The sequence below is a fragment of the Crocodylus porosus genome, unplaced genomic scaffold (genome assembly GCF_001723895.1).
Source record: "Crocodylus porosus isolate Cpor-Errol unplaced genomic scaffold, CroPor_comp1, whole genome shotgun sequence".
Taxonomy (NCBI): domain Eukaryota; kingdom Metazoa; phylum Chordata; order Crocodylia; family Crocodylidae; genus Crocodylus; species Crocodylus porosus.
The window spans coordinates 52,159,550-52,181,058 of record NW_017728947.1 but is presented as its reverse complement, the minus strand read 5'-3'; the positions used below and the strand labels follow the sequence as shown (position 1 = coordinate 52,181,058).

The following is a 21,509-nucleotide window of genomic DNA, read 5'->3' as shown; positions in this document are numbered from 1 at the left end:
ATTTTTATATAGTTAATTTTAAAAAAAGCAAAATGCACACCCACCTCAGGCTATGCCACTTTATTGTTTACTTTCATGGTTTAATGAGACAAATAAAACAAATCTGTGACAGAATTATTACTCTGCATATTCAAATTCCCTTCAAATTTTGCATGTCTTAAGGAATACAGAATAGAGTCAACATTCCTCAAATAAATGGGCTTTTATTTTGGGAACATGTGATCAGAGTAAAACAAAAGATATAGAAGGTACTCATATTGATTTTAATTAGGGGTGCACCAAAAAAGATTTTTTTGTCTGATACTGATGGCTGAGTATTAACCAGCTATAATTGACCAATACCAATTTGACTGACAGTCCTGTAGCTTGGAGAGCAGCATCTGGCCAGTAAATCTTGAGGGGGGGAGGAAATGGTCATGGCGGGGGCAGATTAAGGCCCCCATGGTGAGGGAGGCAGGTGCTGCCCAGCCAGGGCAGGGCAGAGCCACAGGCACCTTGTCTGGGGGACACAGAGGGGTTGGCTCCCCACCATTGCACACACACCTAGGAGAAGCATGAGGGCATGTGCCCCCCAGATCTGTGCATGGGGCAAGGGTGGGCTGCCTGCTACAGACTCAGGGCCAGAAGCTGCGCAAGCCTCATCCTGGAGAGGGGGCTGGGCCAGGGCTGCACTTGGTGTGGGCAGTAGTGGCAGCGCTGGAAGGGGGTGGCTATGGGGTAGGCTACAACCAACTCAAAATTTGCCATAGCTCCCCTGTAGCACCCCCTCCCAGCACCACCACCCACCCCATCCCCACCCACTCTGAGCACAGCCCCAGCCCAGCCCTCCCTTCCAGGAAGAGGCTAGTGCAGCCCCTGGCCTCCAAGCCCACAGCAGGCAGCCCACCCTTGCCCAGTGCACAAATGTGGGGGGGCACTTGCCTCCCATGCCTCTCCAGGGGTGTGTGCAGTGGTGGGGAGCTGCTCCCATCCACACCCCACACAAGCCATCTGTGGCTCAGTCTCATACCCTAACCTGGCCTGGCTGAGCAGCATCCACCCCAGCCCCACTCCCTCACCATGGCGGCTTTGATCCGTCCCCCAAGCCCCTTCCCCACCACAGACATACTGGCAGGAGGCTACTTTCCAAGCTGCTGGGCTGCGTTCCTGGCCACATGCACACGGCGGCTGCACGCAGCATTTATCGGTGATATTAACTGGCCACACCAACCAAAAATAGCCAAGTGTCAATAATGTCAATTTTCATCATACCAATACGATATGGACCGATATATTTAGCACCTCGAATTTTAATAAGAAAAATGGAAGAAATAAGAAACACAAATCCTTCCCTGAGGGATAAGCATTTATGGGGATAGGTAGTAAAGGAGGGAGCAAGAGTTCCAAGTTTAAGTTAGGGAAAGTGGTGGGGTGGCATGGGATGCTAGGGTGAGTTTTATGGAGTAAATGGCAGAATTAGGAATGCAGGCACCTGTAAGCCCCACATTTTCTCTTGTGTGCAGGCCAGGACCCAAAAGTCCTTGCCTCCCTGGGAATGTCCGTAATGCTTTTTCCTGTGTCTCCTCATACAATATGAAATCTGAGGCCCCTGGCACACTTGCATTTAATGGCACCATGGAATCCGATACCTAATCCCAACACCTGCACCTCCTACCATGCTGCACAAACATGGCAGGACATCTGATAATCAGTTCCCAATCACACTATTCCTACTTGTTAGTGCAGAGGTAGACTGGGATCATGAGCCCAGGGTCCCCGTGCACCAGCAAGTTGAGAGCCATGTGTTTTGGGGCTTTTTGGTGTTTTTATCCAATAGCTGATTCAATTCCCTATATGAGCCAGGATTTGGGGGATGATTTCTGAAGGTAACCCAAATTTATACTACAAAAAATAATCAGGTAATACGAAGTTTTAAAGGTAGATTGACACGTGGAAAGTAGCAAGGGGAAAACTAGCCAAAGGGAAAAAAGGAAGAGAGATAATATGGTGTGGAAAGCAAACGAGTGGGCCACAGGCTGCTGAGGGCTGCCAGAAGCAGGGATAGAGAAACTAGTTGAATAGGAGTGTGAGGTCTGGTCTAGTTTAGTTACATGACTATGACAGTTTGCAACTCTTTTAGTAAGCTGTTGCATATCATATACATTGACAGCAGAAGAGTGTTTCTGACAAGCGACTTTTGTACGTGCTCATGGCTTCTACAACAGGAATGGTTTAATGGGGTAGGAAGAGAAGGATGAACTGGAAATGGCAGTAGGGATGGCAGAGGTCAGTCCAGTTTTCTACACGTTTGAAGCTACTGTAATCACCACATATTAAAAAAACTGTTAGGATTTTGGGAACTCCGACCATATCCATGATTCCTGTCATCAGCCCTGTTTGCAACTATGTATTCCAAACACTTCAGTGCTAACTGCAATCCACATTCTACTACAATTAGGTGGATAAGAACGGATACAAAAAAAGAGAGATCACAATAGTCTTTCACCTGGCACAGTAACATCTCACCTGCAAGGTGCACACAACAAATATAACACCTAAGTTATCACTCACTCCTACAAGGAATGTTTGTCATCTTAAAAAAAAGCTCCAACTAAAAACCCCTAGTAAACTCAATTAAAAAAATCAAGGCAATGTTAAAGCAGTCTGGCAGTATCCTGTGCTCTTCAAGAATGGAGTTTAGCAAAACTAAAGCTTCTCAGAGTCAGGGAAGACACTGATGATATGCATCCATGTAACTCACGTTTGTCCTCTTTAAGCAATGGCCCAATACACCCATAGCAAACACAATACATTTCAAAAGGCAGAGAAAGCGCATGTTTGTTATAGGTGTTTTGGCATCAAACAGGGCAAAGTTAATTTTGTATGTGTAAGTACCCACACGGTATTTTCTGGCTTTTAAAACAGCCTATGTTCCATTGAACTAAGTATCCTAAAAATGTATGCAATAATAGACCTGCCTTCATGTTACAGCTTTCCTCACTCAGTCCAAATTTAGAAGACTACAGAAAACAGAGTTAAAACTCTAGTGTAAGTGATAAAACTTATTTATCAATGTGGGAAACTAGGGAGGGTGGAGTTCTATTCAATTTCTCTCCTTTTTATTTCTCTTTGGATTCCCCAACTTCCAACTTATTTACATGAGTATTAACTTATAGGTAAGCGTGCCATATGTGCTCCATCTTGCAACATAATCAAACAGATTACTTCTAAATCCCAAATCCAACACAGTATTCTTCCCTGATCCCAATATGTTGTTTCAGTCAAAAAATAAAAATAAAGTACATTTTTTATATTTTTGCCAAGTTAACAGGCCTATCAGAAGAGAGGAATATAATACAAATACATAACAGATTTCATTATGGTGATGTTTAATATCAGGCTCAGCTATACTACACATACAGATAAATTATTTGAATTTGGATGATTACATATTTGTAATTAATTTATTTGCATTACTTATCCAAGCTTTTATACCAGACCCACCACAGCGTCAGACTAAATTTCTACCCACCAGGGAAATGAGATTTTTCCTTACAACCTGAAATCTCTTTTCAAGTAACAGACGTGAAAGGAACTACAGTTTTTAAAATATTTATTCATGGGTTCGTCTTTCAGGAACATGAACTGTACGTTTTCTATTGTACAGTTTCTATTGTTCAGCTTTTCAGAAAAGCTTCCTGTATACCCAAGAAAGTACATATAAGAACAACAAAACAGTTGTTTACTTACATCACAAGCACACCACTCTTGGAACATCAAAAGAATATTCTTCAGCTGCATCTGGATAGCAATGGCTGCTTCCCAGTCGGGGTCTACCTCAATGTGTTGACCAATTTGTCTCTTTATCTCTTCCATTCCCTGCAATGAAGGGTGCCAAAGAATATTCACTCACATAAATGATCAAATGCTTAAAAAGAAAATCCCCAAGTCAGAAAGAAAAATGAAGATAATTTATATGCATCTTATATCTACAAATAGCCACCCATGAAAAAGGTTAAAAATGTAAGATGTTGCCTTTGTGTCTTTAATAATCCAAATACTATTATAGAGAAACTGTTCTAACAACTGACAGAAATATTCTAACAGCTTTAGAACAGAGCATTAGTAATACATTAATTAATATACTGTACCTGCATACAAGTCAGAATCCTCAGGAATGAACAGAACCCTTCCAAAAAGCATTCCTTCAGTCTGTCTGTCCAAACTGTGGGCTTACTAATCAAGATATACCTGTCCCAGGAGAAAACAGCATAGTTTAGGCTCCTTGTATGTGTGCATGCATGCATGTTTTATATTTATTTGATTAAAATTATCACCAACATCAGCATCTTAGAGCAACTTTCTGATGTATAGAACCTAATTATTTTTGGTTCATCTTAAATTGTTTTCCCCCAACTGCTTCAACAGGGAAAGCAGTTGAAGGGGAGCAGACAGTGGGGAGGCAGGAGGCAGCAAGCAGGGTGGGAGGCACTGAGGAAGCAGGGAATAGGAGGGGCAGGGAGGGAGAGATCAAGCTACTTGACCCCTGCCCCTTGCTCCCCTATACCTTGTCCCCTCCTGCCTGTCCCACTCTTTTGCCCCCTCCCCACCGCTGCCTTGCCCCCCTTCCCTTTCACTGTTTACTTTTGCTTTGGCTCACTCTGGTCCCACTCCAGCTGGGAGTAGAGTGCACATGCTTGCACTGGCTCCAGACTGGCTGAGTAGCAACAGTGGCAATAACTATTGCCTAGGCTCTGTAAGTGGCTGGGGGATGGGGAAGAACAGGCAAGAGGAGCAGAGGCTGTTGGGGGTGGGAGGGAAGAGGCTGCCAAGGGGAGAGGGGCAGGCAGCAGCTTCATCTGTGGCTCCAGCCTGGAGCCAGAGCCACAGCAGCTACCAGACCATCCATCACCCCCCTCACCACCCCCCACTTTATGCTCAGATCCAAGACAAGGATGTTAAACATACAAGGGGAATCTCTACCTTGGTTGCAAGTAAATATAGTATAGAGATTTTGGGACGGGGGGGCAGATGTTAAGTGGCTGAAAAATCTTGTTGCAATTCCAAAGGTATATATACGAGTCTCACCCTGGGCACGTGCCAAAAGAAGGACATCACACCGTTTCGTAGTCTCTTGCAAACATTATATCACGGCTGTCAAATTCACCCTACCTTTCAGGCATGTCCAGACCACAGGGCTCCAAGCATACCAGATCCAGACACGCTAGCAGGGTGAGCAGCACCCCCTGCCCACCCACCTTGCCCTACATTTTGGTGGCAAGCCCAATCCCCAAATTCTTGGCCTCTCTACCAGGCCTGTTGCCCACACAGCACTGAAAGTTGGATCTGGCCCACAGGCTGTAAGTTCGACACCATCACATTATATTCTCTGCAATATAGTTAGAAAACTCTTCAAATTTATACTTACTTGAGATCACATATGACTGCATACACCCGGCTCAGTTTGTCCTGGCTATAACCCTGAAAGTTGAATTTGTCATTCTTGTCCAGATACTCTGGCAGAACTTCTAGAAGAGTCTCTGTGATAGTGGTGATTACATTCTGTTCTTCAATAAGGTGACGGGCCTGTAAAGGGAAGGTATTTCAACACCAGGAATCTGCCTCACTACAAGAGTATCAGCATCTCTATACTTCTGCTAACTTCTACTTCCACCATCTCATCATTAGGATATTCAACATAAAATATATTGCTAAACAGTGGCCAAATAAGCTTCTATATACATGTCATTTGAGCTATACCTGCAATAAAGGGAGCAGTGTACGAAAATGTGTAGTCCTATGCCGTTGTTTTGGCCTCTAGTGTAGTAGATAATGCCTAGACCAAAACTGAGACACTGTAAATGAAGATGAGAGCATCTTCAGCCTTTGACCAACTTCCACATCACTTCAAAGATGTAAGGGATTATTTTCTGCCAATGGACCAAAATCATCCAGTGGCAGAAAGTTTGTCAGGAAACAACACTATTTTATATCACAGCAGTGCCAGATAGGAAGGGTCCAATGGCAACCAACATCTTAAAAGTAGATGGCTACAGCCTGCTAGGAAGCATGACAAAAAGTAGTGGGGGAAAGTGGGCCAATTCTTTGGTTCCTATTGGAAAATATCCTTCAAGCAAGGAAACCATGATGTGTAAATGACCACACGACACCAGAGTAGTTCTGCCCTCCCACCGTGACTATGAGAAATGCCTTTTTTGAATATGGTTCATTTTTTTTAAATGCTGTGTTTTTATTTAGTGCCTTTTTATGACCATTAAAATGCAATACTGCAAGAGGGTTATGCCCTGGATTTATTTAGGTAGGTATTCACTTATTTATGCCTTACCGTTTCTTTTTTTAAAATAAGGTTTCTTTTTAATACACTACCCAGATACAATGGTCAATGAACTAGTTTATCTTCAGTTACTTAAAGTTTTCCTAAAAAGCAATGTAAGAAAAGTATGAATTTCTACTGTAAAAACCAAGCAACAGACTCTGAAAAGCACATCATGTGATAAGCTCCTTGTTGATCTTTATATATAACTGTATATAAACAAAAGGTATTATATGTCCTTACCTTTCTCCTCTCTACAGGTCAGTTTAACAAACTGCATAATAAAAGGTAATTTTGAGCAACAGACTAACACAGAAACTTGGCTTATATCTAGAATGACCTTGTGCATAATACTTCATTTATTCATATTCCTTCTAATTTAATTGATGAACTATCTTATAAACTCAGACATTTATCCACTTATCTTAACAGAATATTAAATACACTTTGTTTTGGCCATAGGAATGCGTGGAGATGACCTAGCAATTAGAACAGATTCTGCAGATATAAGGCTGTAATAAAGGATTACAGTATCACAATATATTTCTTGTACTGGTTGGCATACATACCAGAGTAGGTACAGTGAACATCTGAACTGAGAGTGCAGTCACTGAGATATTTCTTTCATGATCATCGCTGATATACTCTTTTTGCAATAACTTATAATACTGTGGAAGAAGAATATCAGGGGAAAAAAAGATTAATCAACCATAAAAGTTAACTAAATTTTTTTAAGTTTAATTTTTCACTTGTAGGGAACAGTGCAATTAAATGTCCTCTTTAACATTCCCCATAGATCCAGATCAAACTACATGGAATTGCAGAGCCCCACAACCAGCTGAGCTCTAAGATCAGAACACCTGAATCATAACTCCTCTTAACTGCTTCACTGCTCTGCCAATCTGGAACTCAATTCCTTCATCTTCTACACTGCCGTCTCTCTCCCAGGAGGCAAATTAAACGCACAAAAATTACAGGAGTCACCCAGCTCTTGTAAAATGAATTCTTGCCTCCTCCAGTGAACAGTATTGAATGTGAATAGTATTGATTTGTCAGAATAATTCTTTTCCTTTTATGACAATTCAAATGAAGAACACCAAATGTCAGATTTAAGTTTTTAATAACTAGATTTTCCCCTATAATAGGAAAACATATTCTACTAGCTTTGCATTCTGTCTCCCTCTCAAATATTAAATCACCTTTACATTTCTTCTAGTTTATTCACCTTTTCAATGGTAACAAATATTCCTAACTACATGTACTAAAACTATTCATTCTGTTCTCATTGTGGGACCTGAGAACCTACACCTCACATAATGTGAGAATTAAACTAGTTACCTTGAAATTAAGAATCATTCTCTACTAGGTTGCAAAAGGGCTTTCTATCTTAAAAGTTAATTAGTTCACTTTGACATAACTTTCAATATTTTGGAACTATATCTAAAATTAACCAGAAGACTTTGATATCTTCCATGTTATGGTAATATAATTAGAAGACTTTCGCTTTTATCCTGCATTTTTATTCACACCTCTTTTCTGTTAGGTCATGGGTCGATTTGTACTCCATTTTAGATTTAAGATTGATTCTTCAGACTATTCTACCTACTACCCAACTCAGCTAGTCAACAAAGATTATGAGACTGGGTATGCAGTATTTGCACCCTTAAATGGAGATGCTACTACTGCAGTTGCTGTTGAAGCTACCAAAGTCAATTCATATTTAGAGAAGGTATAAATACATGATAAGGGTAACCATTCTAAAAAATATTCCTTGATATACTTTTATTGTAAAATACCACAAGCATGGAACAGCCAGGAAATTAAATATGTTTTAATAAATAATGTTTTACCCATAATTTTGCCAATTAGCCCTTTGCTGATGACATCACAAGCTAATATTTGACCTCACAAACTACAGTGCATAGAACATGAACAGCTAATTACCTTCACAAATTCCATAGCAAAAAGTTTTTTGTATTCCATTTCCATGAAAAAACTGCTGAAGATAAGTTCATGAAGGACCTTCCTTGCTCCTGTGAAAATTCAACACCATTTACTTCACTTCTATTCTATGCAATACGTTTTTTTGGTTTTTTGAAGACGACAGGAGCAGCTGAAGAAAGAAGACACTAGAAATACTGATAAACATGTGAATACAAACAGGATCAACCGTTGGTAACTAGCCATCTATAACTCACTTTAAAATATTCGGAAGTTAACAGGGTCAAAATTCTGGCACACATATTTTTCTGTTTGTCTAGCAATACTTCCAATGTTCCAATATATATCTACTTTATAACATCCAGCATAGGACTCTTGTTAGATTGCTTCCTACTCCTATTATTTTCTACTGTGCACCACTTCCCTGAATAAATTTATGGAAAGGATTATAGGACTTTGTTGCCTATGACAGTACCAAACTGGACTCAATGACCCAGGAAGTCTCTCCCAGTATTGTGTTCTTTTGATCTTCAGCAACCCATTACACACATGTATAAACAATGTTTCTTATGTCAAAGCATTTAAAGGGTTATTAGATCTTCCATTTTGATTGCATATTGACATGGATTTGAGCATCCACAGCAAATTTACCCAGTCACGTTATTTCCTACGAGGAAATCCTCCACAGAACACAGATCTGGAGGGAAAGGATTGGAGAGAGATTTGACTGAAACCAAAAGTTGTATCCTCAAACTTTTGGCTTTCCAAAAACTAAAGAAAGGCTTCAACTGCATGGCTATAACTTATATTAATATATTTGCCAGAATAATATATACATACCAACCTTTATGAAGTTTTGCATCCCAAAGCATCAACATGCTTATGAAGCAAGGATTTTCATAGTCAGCTTCTTCTTTGAGGCATATTTGACAAAAGATCTGACGGAAGTCACCTAGAACAAAAAGACATTAGTGTCACATCAACATTATTCAAGAAGTCAAAACAATGAAATACTATACATACACCTGAATACAAGACAAGGCTCTTCTCTCATTCAGCATGGGGGGGGGAACTCGGCTTACTTTCATATATAAGGAAACCTCATTAAATACACTGTCCAGCATTAAACTAATGCCAAAATCAAGTGCTCAGTAATGGAAACCAACTATGAAGCTGACTAAATGTAGCATGTGTGTGTGTGTGTGCGTGCAATACCAGGCCAGCAACAGGAAAGCCGCACAATACCAGGCCGGCGCACATGCAATACCAGGCTGGCACCAGGGGGCCAGAGCCAGCTCTGACACCTGCTGGTGCCAAAAGTGCTTGATTTTAGCCAAAAAGCAGAGGGTTTTTTGATTTTTTTTTAAATTGTTCACGTTCTTTGGTCAAATTAGCCAGATCAAGTCCAAATCTATTTGAATCACTCAAGAACCATATGTGGCCCTGCTACTGGCAAGTAGCTTTCAACCCAGCCTGGGGCTTCAGATACTTCCAAATCCTTTGGCAGGCATCCTACATGAAGGTCCAAGCCTGGAAGCTTGGGGTTCAGATGCCCCCAAGGTTTGGTTGTCCTCAGCTATATGGCTACAGGAGCAAGCTAGGGAAGAGTCTCCCATTTCCATACGGTCAGTGTGTAGCCGAGATCCTCCCACTGGAAGCAGGCAAGGAGTCCTGTTTGCAAGCAGACAGGGGTGCACCCTGCACTACACAATGCCATTTTAATTTCATTTTCAGATCAGGAATCAGACCAATCCATCAGACTACACTTGATCTTAGCCCACAAGAAAGCAGAGGGTTTTTTTTAAATTTGTATCCAAGGCCAAATTAGCCAAAACTAATTCCAGATCCAAGAGTCCAGAACCATAAGTGACCCTACTACCAACAAATATCCTCCACTCACACCTGGGGCTTCAGATGGTTCCAAAACCTTTGGCAGGCATTCCACTTGAACGCCCAAGGGGCCTGGGGTTCAGATGCCCCTGAGTTTTGCTTGCCCTTGGCCATAAGGCCTTGGAGCAAGCAAGGGAAGAGACTCCTATTTCTATAAACTGGGCTTAAAGCCGCTGCACCTTGGTGGGTACTGAACCACACCAGAAGAATAGTTCTCCTGTAGCACGGTTCAGGACAACTGCCTTCATGGACACAGATACATGGTATTTCACCCACCATGTTAAATAGCCACTACACTTGTCCTGAGCTTTCAAGAAGCTGAGAAAGCAGAGATGCTGATGGGAGCCCACCACAAGCATAGGTTAGTACAGCCTATCTGAATAAGAAATATGGTAGTGCCCATTATCTGCTTCCCCTCAGCACTGACTCTTTTTCAAGTCATGGTAAGCCACTACACTGATTACACTTCAACTTCCTCTTCATTCCCATAGCACAGTTCCATGTTTTTTTTCTATTTCCAATGATTCCTGTTTCTTCAGCAACCTTAAATGCCTGGCAAACACCACCAATGGGGCCCCAAACTGTTCACCCAGAACCCCTCTGCTGCCCCCACTCTCAGCCTGTTGCATACAATTAGCATTTTCCTGCCCTCCATGAGGTAGAGTCAGAGTAGGTTGCCCTGAGCCTTATCTGTATATAAATTTTTGGAGGATCCTAGAACTCACGACAAAAACACTCAATCATGAGTGGGGGTTAATTAGCACATTGCTCCTTTGTGGAGATTGTGCTCTTCACACATACTGAGCAGTGCTGAGCTACAGGGTCAGTATGGCTTGAAACACTTGATTCTGCTGGGGCCCAGCTCAATGAACTATGTGGTAAAACAAAACTATATAGTAAATCATAAGCCTTTTGGTTTTGGACTGATATTAAGCATAGTTTGTAAAGTAAGTACAAAAGTGCTGTTGAAAAGTGTGTTTATAAAGCACCTGTACTAAAACTTGCAATAGTTTCAAAAACGGTAAAATACACTCTGGATGAACTAAGTCTGTAGTAATCTGCATATAGGCAAATTACTATATTGTAATTAGGAATGTTAACGTATAGGAATGTTTCAGTCAGTGTTTTCAAATTTGTCCCTTACTTTCATGTGCTCAGGGAAAACAGGATCTAACCACAATCATAGAATCATAGAAATTAAGGGCTGGAAGGGACCGTAAAAGATCATTGAGTCCAAACCCCTGCTCTGGGCAGGAATACTGCTGAGATCAAATGATCCCAGCAACATGTCTATCCAGTCTCCTCTTGAAGACTTCCAAGGTTGGAGACTGCACCACCTCCTTGGGAAGTCTGCTCTAGATTCTGGTCACACTTACTGTAAAGAAGTTCTTCCTTGCATTCAACCTGAAATCATCCTCTAACAGTTTATGGCCGTTGCTTCTTGTCCTCCCTTGGGGCACCCTACTGAACAGTTTCTCTCCCAGCTCCCAATATTCACCCCTTACGTACTTATACATGGCCACCAAGTCCCTCCCTCACCGAGGGAAGAGTCCCTTCTCTTCCCCCGGTTGAACAGTCCCAGATCCCTTGGTCTTTCCTCATAAGGTTTGTCCTGCAAGCCCTTAATCATTCTTGTGGCCCTTCTCTAGTCCCTTTCAAGATTCTTCACATCGTTTCTGAAGTGCAGTGCCCAGAACTGGACACAGTACTCCAACTGAGGTCTCACCAGTACCAAGTAGAGAGGAAGTATCACTTCCTTAGCTCTAGTTACAACGCATCAGCTAATGCACCCCAGTATGTTATTAGTTCTGTTGACTATAGAATTGCACTGGTGGCTCATATTCATCCTGTGATCAACCATAACCCCAAAATTCCTTTCAGCCATCATGCTGGCCAGGACATCTCCTAACCGATATTCATGTCACTGGTTACTTCTCCCCAGAGGAAGCACTCAAATTTATTTTTACTAAACTGCATCCAGTTCTGTGCTGCCCATCTTTCCACCTTGTCCAGGTCAGCTTGGATCCGCATGCTATCCCCTAGCACAGGGGTGGGCAAAATGACCAAAGCAGAGCTGAGATCTGCTGCCTGCACATTCCTGACCAGAACGTGCAGACCACAGATTTCATCTGTGCCCTGGCCCCAGAGCAAGCTGCCCCTGCCGCAACATCCCAGTGGCCCCAGAGCAGCCCCCTGCCCTACTCTGCTCCACACCTGCCAGTGCGACTGGAGCTGGTCTCCACTGCAACCCCACCCATGTTCAGGGGCAGCTGGGAAATGGAGTCCACTGCCAACCAGATCCTTCCCCTGAGCCAGACTTTGCCTGTCTTTGCCTTACTATGACAACTTTCCCCTATAACCTAGTATCATCTGCAAACTTGGCCAGCATGCTTTCTGCATCCTCACCAAAATCAAGGATAAAGATGTTGAACAGTACAGGCCCAAGAACCGAACCTTGCGGGACACCACTAGCCACCTCCCACCAAGACAATACAGACTTGTCCACTAACACTCTCTGGGTTTGAGCCCTTAGCCAGTTCCCAACCCACCTAACCATGGACTCTGCCAGCCCACAATCCCCTAGTTTTTTTAATAAGAGTGTCATGAGAGACCATATCAAAGGCCTTTTTAAAATCCAAATATATGACATCAACCATGTCTCCCAATTTAAGCGGTTCGTTACTTGATCACAGAAGGAGATGAGGTTGGTCAGACAGCACTTGCCCACAAAGAAACTATGGCGGTTATCCTTCAGCATTATCCCTTCGGCCAGTCCCTCACAAATGGAGTTTTTGATAATTTTTTCCAAAATTTTACCCAGTACTGAGTTCAAACTCACCAGCCTATAGTTTCTTGAATCCTCCCTCCTCCATAATAGGGAATGGGAAGGAGTGGCAGGGGGAGGGAGGCTAGGGGGCAGATGGCAAGGGGGCCACTTGTCCCCCCATATTTAATTTTCTCTGCTGTAGCAGTGGGAGGGGGGCAATTCAAGGCAAACCTCCATATAATTAGATGCTATACCTGGAAAAATATAAGTTTTCCAGGTACAGAATCCAATTAAGGGGGTTTTTTATTGTGCATGGCTGTGCACATGCACAGCTTAGAGAGAACACTGCTCAATACCTTAAATATATTAGATAATTTCACTGATATTTATCTGCTTTAACAGCAAAGTGTCTGGGGTTGCAGAAGACTGACAATTTCAATAGGGAAGATAAGACATCCTGGAACAGTAGACTCTGCACTAGCATGGAAGTGGAAAGATCATATAGGGTTGTGATCTGGTTACTCCCAATCCCTACACAGGGTCCTTACATAGTCCTTACATAGTCATATTATACAGGCTTTTGTAGGATTCCAAACATCAGTTAAAAATCATAAAAACTACAGGTAAAAACAAGCAACTTATAGAACACCCTGTTAGAAAACAAAAAGCAACAATCAAGAAAGAATACTTTGACTAAAAAGACATCCTAGCTGAATGGGCAATATGGCTGCTTGCAGACATAAAATAATAATTTAAAAACAAACAACCCCCAAAATGTGCTTTACCAGAAGCAGCAATGCATTACTTCAACCCAGCTACACAGCATCTGTATAACTCAGGCACTTCAGCAGGTTTTTTTGGCACTTTTTATCTGTTTTCTGTTTGTTTTTTTTAATGGTTGCAAGCAGCCTACATGACCAATAGAAATTAAGGGGCTTATAGCAATTAATATAAAGTCAAAGTTGGGAAGTGTAAAGGTTTTATACTGGAAACAAATGGACATAAAAAGTATGTTAAATATACTAAGAAAATAAGAAATGTTATCAATTGGTACTGCTCCATTACCAGATGATGATTAAGTCACCATTTATTCATTCCTACATGGGACTAGAAATGTGATAATGGGTTCTTTAATTAAGTAAACAAAAGTTAATGGGATCCAGTGGCTGGAACTTGAAGTTACGACAAATGCAGACTTGGAGAATTTATCACAGCCCTGGGGAAAATTATTCTACTACTGAATAATTCTCATTGTAAGAAGTTTGTGTCTTTTTTCTAATCACTGAATTTTTTAAATCAAAACTGAATGTTTTTCTAAATAACATGCTCTAAATCAACCTCAGCTATTGGCCTGAAACGTGAATTAAAGAGGGAAGCCCTGTGATCTAAGTTTTACAGGACTTCAAACTCACCAAATCACATTTGTACCATTTACAAGAAAGAAAAGTACTGGTCAAAGATGACAACTAGACAATTAGGAAATGAACCCATATATTTCTTTCTCATAGTAATGCAATTTTGCTACCATGAAGTAAAAATCTTGGTAACCCAATTCACTGTTATGAGAGAGAAAACTAACATCAACCTTTGAGAAAAACTACTGTGAAGTTCCTGGATGAAGGTATGTTAAAGTTGGAGCAGGTTTGCTGCATCTGAATCTCTCTCAGCTTGTTCACACATAACAATTAGAATATACCAGCTGCTGCCCATTTGGACTGCTTCCTTTTTGAAAAGGCTCCAAGTGGTTGTGGATCTTTCCCCCACGTACACATTATATAAAATAGGTCATACAAATTTGGTGTACCCCACAAATAATTATTTTACAAGCCCACTTCAAAATCTTGAAACCAATTCTATGTCTAGTACTGAACAGAATTTGATTGCATTAATTGGGAGGAAGGATATATTTTGTGGCCCAACACCAATGTTATGAGGAGCAGCATTCAGAGATGGACCCAAAACAAAGTAGCCATCCACACAACAGTGGGACTGGTTACAATAAAGGTTTGAAAGGTCCAGGACCAGGTATGAGATGGGGAGGAATAAAAAAAACAGATATTTAATTTACAGATTAATTACCCATTTTAGTGTGCAGAAAAGTAGAAATATTTTAACCAGGAAATACTCCAAGTTCTACTACCCGAGATGTTTTCTAAACTTGTTTAAACTTTTTACCTCCCATTACTGGAATAAAAAAAAAGTTACACACTCACTTGAATAGCTCATAAGTTTGTTTAACCAGGAACCTAGGCGTAAGGCAAATTTCTGATGAGCCACAACATCAGCATGCAGAACCTCCACATGAAGTGGTCGTTGGGAAACATTCTCAGAGTGTCTCTAGAAGTCATGTTAAAATAAAAGAAAATACAGTTTGATAATACTCCAAAGTTGTTGCCTTCCTAATCTTTTCAGGTCCCGCCAGCACTGTCACAAGCCATAAAAATTAACTAATTATATGGGCCAGTTTTCAACACATGCATCTAGCACAGCAAAAGATGGTTAGATAAAAATCAAAGGATTAAAAAAAAAAAAAAAAAAAAATAAAAAAAAAAAATAAAAAAAAAAAAAAAAATAAAAAAAAAAAAAAAAAAAAAAAAAAAAAAAAAAAAAAAATCAAGAAAAATAAGTTCAGTATTAGTACTGGTGCCTTCACATTTTGTGTGTCAAGAAAAAGACTGGATGAATTTACCTTGATCTCCTCCTTTGCTTCTTGACAAGATGCATAAGGACCTGCTTTAACAACCCTACGACCCTGTTTAAACAACAAGATACCAAGTAAGATACCAATTTGAAATTAAACTAAAAGGGAAACAGGCTAAGTCATTACTAAATTACATCACTCAAAGAGAAATTGGGACAAAAGTTCCTCATTATATGGTGCTCTAGAACATCTGAGAATGAAACAATGCAAAAAATGAGTAGTTTTCAGACTAACATAATTTGAAGTAACATGTCAAAATGAAGACATAAAAGGGTGTAGATGTTAATGCTATTATATAAGAAAGGAACTAGCATTTGCAACAAAATAAAATAAAAGAATTTTGACCCAAAATTTAGATTTTATTAAAAAGCAATCTTGGATAAAATCAAGGAACAAAAAAACCCCCAAAAAACGTAACCTCTCCTTAAAAAACTATTATAGAAAGATTTTTTTGTCTTCTGTAATGTCTGCAGAACCGACAATGTAGCATTGTGGTAGTAGATGAGGCAGACAGTGAGACTATAAAAATATTAAACAAATTTTTTCATTGCCTAAACCAGGAATAAGTATCAAAACTCCATGTTTTTATAAATACTTCAAACTTTACTATATTTTATGCACCTATAAATCCACATGTATGTGTTCACACGTACATATGCATGCATATGCACTTCAAAAATTTAATCAGGCAGCCTACTAGTAATTACACTATTGAGCAAGAACCTAAATTATCTAACATAATTAAGGACATCTATTTTATCTTTTTTTTAAGTGACTATTCTTTAAATTAACTGTTCAAAGTCCACAACTGATTTTGAACAGTTATTTACAGAGGTATTGTTTAGCATTGTTGTCAGGAAAGGAAAAGTGAAATGGTCAGCCTCCAATTGGAATGTCATTGATTTTATCCATTTGATTCACAGCTTTAAAGATCAAACACTGAGAATCTGAATCTGAGAATCTGAGAAGACTTCAAATTGTAGCTTATCATTCTGACCAAATTACTACCGCATATGCAAGTACTTTATATTTTTCTTTTAATACCTTTTATCTAAAATGCATAGTTCTCTCACCCAAACAGAACTTAAAAGATAAAACTCATATAAGAGAGTAAGAAAAAGATGGCTGTGTTTAATGGAATAACCTCAACTAATAAATATGTGGTTTTTCCCCTTTCTAGGAACCTGTTTTATGTATTGAACAACAAATTAATGCAATATGAAAACCAGATCACCTTCTTTAATCATCATTTATATTCCATGCAACTACTGACTAACAATTAGTTTACAGTCTCTGCAATTATCTCTTTTCAAGCTCCAACAGCTCAGAAACAGTTACTATGAACACAGCATTACAACCAGCACTGCCTAATGCATAAAAAAGGGAATTTCTACTGCACAGAGTATACTAACCTCTTTATCTATGGCTGTAGTGTGCAACTGGGCTTCTCCAAATTCACAGCCAAGTGCCCTTTGTAGACTGTAGATGACATGGTCATAAGAATGATGTTCATCATTGAAAAGGACACAGTAGTAATTATCAGTCTTCTCTCTACTGGGAACAAGCCAGTATTTAATTAAATAAACCAGGGCAGGTTTGATTTTAATCAAATTTATTTAAATCATGATTTAAATCTCAGTTTAAGTCACTGGTCAGGAAGCTTCTATTTAATCACTGTTTTCTACAAAAAGTACATTCTTGGTTTGATATCCTCTATTCATTTAACTTCTTGAAGCTTTGCACTTTTAGAGAGATGTAAGGGCTTGACTTTGTGTACACAAACTTGCAATGAGACAAGAGGGCTGATCAGGTCTGTTCTCTCTCATTTCATTTCTATATACTGCTGTTAACAAGGACATGGAGACACAAATTCACGGTTTGAGAACTGAAACTAAGCATCACAGAGATGCTTAATCAGCTCCAGGTTCTATAAAAAGCAAGGAAAACCTTCATTCTCTTATTACACCTGATCTACAATAGGAACTTTTATATGTTTCCAGAACTGACACTAGCAACAGTCTAAGTCAGTGGTCTTCAATCTTTCTAGACTCGAGGCACCCCAGAATACAATTGAGGCAGCCCTTGGAAAATGTCAGCTCTTCATTTTCCCTTATTTTTTGACTACAGAAGAACAACAGCAACTCAGAAAGCCCACAACAGGGCAGAATATTTTTTAACACTACAGATTCCTATTTGAAATCTCTGGGGTTACTGTGTGAATCATGTTTGTATACCTAACAGGGCTAACATGGTATGGTACCCTTAAAAGGATTTTAAGGAACCAGCATGTTGCACCACCCTGGCTGCAAATCCCATTAGTGTAAGTGGTAACATACAGTGTTTTCACTATGAAACCTACTTATTGGCATTCGCCCAACACAAGTACAAGAGTGCATTTAAGTCATCTGCTATTTCTGCAAGGATTTCTCCTCCCAGTCACTTTCATGCTCTTACTTTCCTTTTCTTAAAAAAAAAAAAAAGAGTCTGGTCTCTTTACACCTTGATGAAGGAGGTTTTTGCAAAATTTCCAGCGTAACCAATTCAACACTTGGCACCAAACAAACCTTTCCATAAAAAGGCTAATGTTTACATATATAAAAGTGTTGTCCCGAAACGTCATACAGAGATATACAGGGAATCGGCACTAACAAGTGTGTACAGGACATTAATACTAGGGCTGTGCGAAACAGCACCGTTCCATTTTGACTTCCATTTCAACATTGTGATAAGACAGTGTCTCATTTGGTTTTGAAACCACTGTTCTGTTTCATTTTGTCAAAATTGTTTTGCTGTTTCAACGTTTCATGCATAGGCTATAAGGGGGAAGCACAAAACTGCCTATAACTTTGTCATTTCTTGCCCGATTTGGATGAAACTTGCAGGGATGGTAGCCCCTTCCGAGGCCATGGAGTCTGCCAAGTTTTAGGTGCAGGAGTTTCTGGGAAACTGCACCTCAAAGTCTTGAAATCAAAAAACTCACGTCATGTGACTATTAAGGCACAGAGGGGCGAAAACTGCAAGCACGGTAGTCCCTGCTGAGGCCATGAAGCCTACCAACTTTCAAGGACATAGGAGCAGCGGTTTCTGGGAAACTGCACTTCAGGCTGCTGACAAGCAAAACTCATGACATGGGTGACAGAAAGCAGGCCAGGTCAAACAATGCTGGCATTTATGCTGTTTTTCCATCCCTCCCCCAGAGCACTGGGATTGGAAGGGACCTCAGGGAAGGATCACAGCCACTGGCCAGCTACACAGTCAATATCAGAGTAGTCCTTCCACCTTCTTCTCCCTCCCTCTCCTTGCCTGCAGGGAAACAGAAAGTAAGCCCAGCTTGAGCTTCAAAACATTTCAAAACTTTCAAAATGTTTCAACTGCCCTCATTTCATTTCGAGGCTGTTACGAAGCCCTTTGTTTTGTTTCCATTTTGCTGTTTTGAGCTTGAAACAAGTCAAAATGAAACAGCCAGTGAAATTCTGCACAGCCCTAATTAATACCTACATGTAAAAAAAAAATCTGAATGGAAGTTTTAACACTTGAGAAAATGCTGACAATATTCCACACCTAGTCATGAGCTCTGGAGGCAGTTCCTTCTCTTCTTTCCAAATGGTCATATCAACAATATATTTTATGACAGAAGGGAACACCTTCCTGGCTTGTGCCATTACCTCTTCATTTAGCTGGCATTCTGAATTCTGTAAATAAGGAAAAAATGTCAACACAGGATATAGATACACAAAAGGAAAAAAGGCGTGGGAGCACAGCTGACTACTGTACCCATTCTAGAAAAAAAGTAACAAATATAAATTACTCCACAGGCAGTGAGAGAAATATGGAGGTTAATAATATACAAAGTAAAGCTGGAATCATATTATTGTCATACACGTCACTGAAAAGGAACACTGTTCTCCTGAGCAATGGTCAGTATGTTCTTTTACATATTGATCAGTTCATTCCTTAATCCTCCCTAGGAATGTTTTGACCAGAACAGAAGTACCAGCTACAAATGAAGAAAAGAGTAACCAAAAATATGACAGAGATGGGGCGGAAATAATGATCCAGCCACAGTCACCAGGTACAAATCTGTTTTACTATCCCTCTTTCCTGTGAAAATAAGGGATTGAAATTAAAGGTGGGACCTAAAAAGGAAGGGCAAATTAAACCCTGAATAAAATCGAGCTTTTCCTGAGAGCAGGTTTGTTTCAACATATGAAATAGTACTGCGTATTGGTATCTATGCTTAGAAGTACAAGCGAGGTAACTTTGCATACAGACATGATTTTGCCACAGAGGCTGACATACTGTCAAAGCACTATGGGGTGTCTAGATACATTTTCCATTAATCTGAGGATTCTCTAAACAGCTATTATGAGAAATCTCAGACCAAAGGTGCTGGGCAGAGGGAGGGAAAATAAGCAGCAAAGAGGCTTTCCAAGAACAAGTCTTCACATCCAATTTCCATTCACAAAAGTATCAAAAGCACCTGTGGCATAAGGTTTATTTCAGTGGTGCTCAAAAGGGGTGTGCGAAACAGGCCATATACAATTCGGATTTGGCCTGAATTGGGGACAGCGATTCAATTTGTTGATTTAGATCACTGTCCCCAATTCAATTTGGCCGAATCCAAATCTGAAGATTCAATGCTGATTCAGTCATAGACACAGCTTTAAATGTTTTTTCTGCATACCCCAAGGTACCAAGTGCGGCTCGTGAATGCTGCAATGCTGGGGTGGAAGGAGCATCCCACAGAAGCGTTTGGGGGGGGTGGGCCCTGCATGCTCGGCAGCAAACCCTGAAGTGGACTGGAAGTACTTCCGGTCCACTTCCAGACCCATTAGGGAGCACATGGGGGGGAAGGGGGGAAGCCCCCCTGCGCCCTCCCAGCTTGGCGATTGGCCACAAGGGAACCCCAGGTGCCACCCAGACACAGGAAGCACCAATCACCGAGCCAGAAGGGGTTCGGGAGGCCCCCCTGTGCACTCCCTGGCAGACATGGAAGTGGACCGGAAGTGCTTCTGGTCCACTTCTGGGTCTGCTGCTGAGCATGCTAGGGAGTTCCCTGCGCTCCTGTGGGACGCTCCATATATCACACCAGCATATCAGTGTTGACAAGCTGCCTGGTACCTTGAGATACATAGAAAAAGCATTTAAAGCTGTGTCTATCTCCGAATCGCCAAATCTCTCCAAATAGATTCAGAGGGTTCCAATTCAATTTGGAGAGATTAAAGGGTCCCCCAATTCAATTCGAATTCAGGGTTTTGGCCACCAACTTGGGCAGAATCAAATTAGGGGCCGAAGGTTTGTACGGCCCTAGCGCTCAACCTTCCGCCTGCAAGACGTCATCTAACCCAGAGCAATTAATACTGCACCACTCCTCCCCACCAAAATTTCCAGACATGTGGAGAACTCTGCAGACTCAATAATACAGGCCCATGTGCAGAGCCATTCCATTGACATAATGATCCGGTGCACAGGGATGGTTCATGGCTGGATCCAGCACATGGGGTGGGGTTGGCATACACAGAGTTGGATCATGGCTGGATCAAAGCTGGCACACACCCACACATCAAATCGGTGTATAGACTTCATGCTGAATTCAACCTTTGGACTGGCCCTGTGCCGTTCATTTGGCCTGGCCCTGTGCTGTTCATTTGGCCTACAAGTCTAGATGACATATTTGGCAAAAGTTGATATAAAATAGTGGTAATGATCTGTTGAGATCTATTGCAGAAATATGGCTTCTAGAACTTCCCAAAGCAGCTATGGACTTATAAATTTATGGAATAGAAACAATCGAACAAAAAACTGCACAAGATTTCATAGATTTCATAGACATTAGGGCTGGAAGGGACCTCAGGAGATCATCGAGTCCAGCCCCCTGCCCAAAGGGCAGGAAGTCA

At 40.8% G+C, this 21,509-nt stretch overlaps 1 protein-coding gene across 3 annotated transcripts in view; it reads right to left on the bottom strand.

The window, feature by feature from the left end:
* The window catches only part of UBR1 (ubiquitin protein ligase E3 component n-recognin 1), a 122,057-nt gene that overhangs the window by 72,814 nt on the left and 27,734 nt on the right, over window positions 1-21,509 (bottom strand). The window contains exons 5-14 of one of the 3 annotated variants that reach the window (XM_019551684.1): window positions 19,111-19,304; window positions 17,025-17,166; window positions 15,601-15,663; window positions 15,125-15,248; window positions 9,099-9,206; window positions 8,258-8,346; window positions 6,883-6,981; window positions 5,408-5,565; window positions 4,131-4,230; window positions 3,730-3,858 (exon numbers count right to left, since the gene is read on the bottom strand). In XM_019551684.1, coding sequence (XP_019407229.1) covers window positions 3,730-3,858; window positions 4,131-4,230; window positions 5,408-5,565; window positions 6,883-6,981; window positions 8,258-8,346; window positions 9,099-9,206; window positions 15,125-15,248; window positions 15,601-15,663; window positions 17,025-17,166; window positions 19,111-19,304 — 1,206 coding nt within the window. The remainder of the gene's footprint in view (window positions 1-3,729; window positions 3,859-4,130; window positions 4,231-5,407; window positions 5,566-6,882; window positions 6,982-8,257; window positions 8,347-9,098; window positions 9,207-15,124; window positions 15,249-15,600; window positions 15,664-17,024; window positions 17,167-19,110; window positions 19,305-21,509) is intronic. The other 2 variants (XM_019551685.1, XM_019551686.1) reach the window with 2 other exon arrangements.